Source organism: Diadema antillarum, unplaced genomic scaffold, assembly GCF_040938485.1.
Source record: "Diadema antillarum isolate AM-2024a unplaced genomic scaffold, OU_Dant_1.0 seq00000706_RagTag, whole genome shotgun sequence".
NCBI lineage: Eukaryota > Metazoa > Echinodermata > Echinoidea > Diadematoida > Diadematidae > Diadema > Diadema antillarum.
Genome location: NW_027271611.1, coordinates 163,034 through 166,960, shown reverse-complemented (window position 1 = coordinate 166,960; position 3,927 = coordinate 163,034). Strand labels below are relative to the sequence as shown.

Genomic DNA, 3,927 nt, shown 5'->3' with positions numbered 1-3,927 from the left:
TATAATGGGAATTTTCTAGACTTTCTAGCCAGACAATTACAAGTGGACATTTTTTTTTTTTAAACTGTCTCCATTGATTTCTACACTGACTGGTTCTATAGATTTGTCGACTACAACTAGCATATTTATACTGCGGATATTTAACGTGTGAGGTGAAACCACAATCATAATTGCAGGTGTTTCAATCTAATTATCAAGAATAATAGTGTATATGCCATGTATTTAGCAAGTCTAAATTTTCGCGAATCTGGTCTTCCCAGTGATTTCGTGAGTGGTTAAATTCACAATCGTAGAGTACTGAACTGAACGGAGAAATGTGCATACCATTACCAATTACGTCACATTCATATTGAAATCAGAGTCAATTTTTTTCGCTTGTCTTTAATTTCGCAAATAGCACTTGACTCACAAAATTTGTGAAAATAAAAACCTCATGAAATATTTGCAGTATACAGTAGTCTTTTTCTGGATGAGATACTATTATTAGTTGGCAGGTGCACATGTGCAGTTTAGGAGTTTAGGAATAGTTGTCTTCAACCTAAAATCCTACTCGTTTGACACTGCATTTTGAAGGCAAGACACATCATGGCTTTTTTTTTTTCTTTTTCTTCTTCTTTCATGATATGTGTACTTGTATTTTCAGTCTTTGTTGCTGTGGTATAAATTGCCTTGAGTATTTAGTCAGAATGGAAAATGTAATGGTGCCGTAGAAATTGTATGTATTCTATTATTATTGTTATCATTTATGTCTGCCTCGGTACCACATTTCTCCTGTACTGTGAACCATAGTTTGTCATTTGGCCGCTGGTTGTTTGTGATGAACTTATTACGTCTGATGTGTCACATACTCGCAATTTAGCAAAATAGGGTATGGATGCTTAATGACTGCTCTTTGTGTAATCTATGCGCTAACCTTTGGTGTTATGACCATATTGTGGGCTACCAAATCATGCAAATATAGTCACAAGTAAAGTCAAAGTCAAATTACAGTCTAAATGTAAAGTGAACTATCCTGTAGGATGAACTACTGGAGTAGGTAAATTGTTGTAATAAAGTTTTCTGAGAAAATTACGTATTTTTTTTGTGTGTGTGTGCGCGTGCTATACCTTGACAATCACATAAAACATTCTTGTTTACTTTGTTTCTTATCATTTCAGACTGAGACTCGCCAAAAAACAGACACTTACAGTGTATCATATCAAGTTGAACTCTGGCTTCACCATGGCTGTTAACCTCAAGGCCAAACGTACACAGGCAGTTGCTCCACGCAGCCTGTTTGGGACTGTGATGGAAGTCAAGAATGAGGAAGACGTGGTAAATGCAGAGAAACTGCCACTGCCTCCGCGGCCTACCAAGCCGGACAAGCTGGCTGCCTTCATGCCCAGGGAAACGTCCGGTGTCATGAGACATGAGGAGCAAGAGGTGGCCAGGCAGATGCACAAGGCACGATTTGCCGAGAACGACCTGGCCGAAGCCTCCCACCAGGCCTTGCACTTCAAGCCCAATCCAGACACGATCATGTCAGGCATACCAGATGGGGCACTGACCTTCAAGCCCAAGTCTTACTACGCACCTTACCAGCAGGATATCAAGCTGCATTCTAGGGACATCGCTTTGACGGAACACTTCAACAGCAACCTGGGCATCGATGCTAATCCGGATTACAATTATGAACGCTATCGGAGACCCTACCAACATGGTAACTTCAAGCAGGCAGGGACCATCCTTGGTAAAGGAGGCTCATTCAGGAGAAGGGACCCTATTAATGGAAAATCCTTTGGGAGAAAGGACCCCTCTTTGCGCGCTTTGCGGGAGTCTTTCCCACCCACCAGGCAACCGGTGCCTGCAATTGGCCATGGCCACATGGCCTTCCCGACCGAAACCATTCCCGACAACATACGTGCACTCCATGGTCGGGAACTGTGCAAACAGATGACGCAACGTGAGGAGCTCCCTCGTGGTCCAACACCCCAGGAGAAGCGTATCCCTGGGCCCCTGATCATGTCCAAGTTTCCCAGTGTGAAGACCAACATAGAACTGAAGACGGATCCGATGTACGACGCACTTGGCACGTCCTTGAAACAAGACATCTTCAATGGTGTGTCCCACAGCCATGTGAAGAGTCTGTATAAGTCTTCATTCACTCAGGACATCCATGATAAGTCTGTGCAGGCACACCCTCCCAAATTTGCCATCCTCAGGAATGCAGACAGTAAGTGCTAACAATGAGTACTCAGGTACAAAATGGTGTAAAGACTTTCCTGTTTTGTCATTTTTTTTCCAGGAATTAGATAATATTCTTTTCTCTGTTATTGTCTTGTGGAATAAATGTTGATGGTCCAAATTCAGTGGAATCTACCAACTTCAAAATTGGAGTTCAGTGCAATGCAGTCATTTGATTTGTACTGGTAAAATGACAGCATCAATCTTTAATTGTCATTCAGTGGACCGACATTAATTGTCAGTGAAACCTTATTCAGCACAATGAAGTGTACATCATTATCTCATTTTTTGCAAGAAGTGAACTTCTTTTTCAAAGTTACATCATTATAGTGCTTGTCCAAATTGTATCAGAGTTTTGTTGTTTTTTTTCCTGTTCTACAGGTGTACAATGACATAACATATAACGCAGAAGCAGGTTGAATACAGCAACGAGCATATTTATCAATTTTGTATTTCTGTGAATATCTCCAAATTGCACTGTTATGAAACATTTTTGGATTTTTTTTTTTTCCAGAAAGAATAATATTTGCAAGGACATTAAATGTAAACAGGGCTTCTGTGTGATTTCAAACTACAACTTTCTTGTCTAGTCTGTGCATCGATCTCACTGTTTCTCTTCCGCAGGCAAATGGAATGAGGACGTTGTTATCAGACAGAGGATCTTCAAGGCTTGGGATGCCATGGTGATTGAGAGGCAGCAAGCCAAAGGCAGCTAAGGCATCATTGCAAAGGTCAGAGGTCAGAGGTCAAGGCAAGGTTGGGATTCGTTGAAGGACTCGACAGCCATCTTGTGCTCCAGTGGGCTGGTATTGTATTGCACAAAAGCACAAAAATAGTATTAATGGTCATGTTCACTGTTGTACAAATCATGTTTTGTAACCTATACAGTACTATGTTGTGGACCTTATGTTTTTTGTAAGTTTCTTGTCTGTGGGATTGTTGTATGTGTTTTGCAGGATATATGTTGAGTCTGGAAACATCAATTTAGAAATTTTGTCTTTTGGTAACCTGATTCTACTAAGCTCAGTGAAATTCTATACATATTGGGTGTATAAAATTAGGTCATTTTTTTTTTTTTTTTTTTTTGTGTTGTAGAGCAGGTCTGGCAGTGGAACCGGCATTTGGTAAATATGCCAAATTCCAATTTTTTAAAGTACGACAATGATTAAGCTGTTCAAATCAAATGGAATGGCAAAAGGCAGAAGAATGGTGAAATCGTGAGCAAGTTCTGCACAAAAACTATGACATAAAGGGAGAAAGGAATGATGAGGTCATTTATATGTTTAAAAAAAAAGAACTTTATAACATTTTATTTGGATGATTGTGGCACTTGTCTTGATCACAGGACCAATGCAAACCTTGAATACTTAAAATCTAATAAGGAAAAAACAATTTGCTTCCCATGTCATTGATGCTACAGCAAATACTGCCATGTATACTTAATGTACATAGTGTAGTATTGCTGAGCAGGCGCAATGGGAAAATGACTCTTTTTGGACAATATGATATCAGCAAGATTCTACTACCAGAAACATGTGTGATGGTTGTGATCACAGATATCACAGTCAAATCAGCAAGACAGCTCACACAGAAATGGCTTTTTACCTTCTCATCTACTCATGACTCTCTTTCTTGACTCCAATTTTACCTCCAGTTTGATCACTTTTCTCCCAGAACTGTCGTTTTTGTTTTCCCTGGGGCTAC

At 40.0% G+C, this 3,927-nt stretch overlaps 1 protein-coding gene across 1 annotated transcript; it reads left to right on the top strand.

Annotated features, from left to right (window-relative positions):
- Nucleotides 1–1,221: 1,221 nt before the first annotated feature.
- Nucleotides 1,222–2,939, top strand: LOC139737811 (uncharacterized). The gene is made up of 2 exons (XM_071648487.1): nucleotides 1,222–2,212; nucleotides 2,848–2,939. Exons 1-2 carry the CDS (start codon nucleotides 1,222–1,224, stop codon nucleotides 2,937–2,939), a joined length of 1,083 nt encoding a protein of 360 aa, XP_071504588.1.
- Nucleotides 2,940–3,927: the final 988 nt, after the last annotated feature.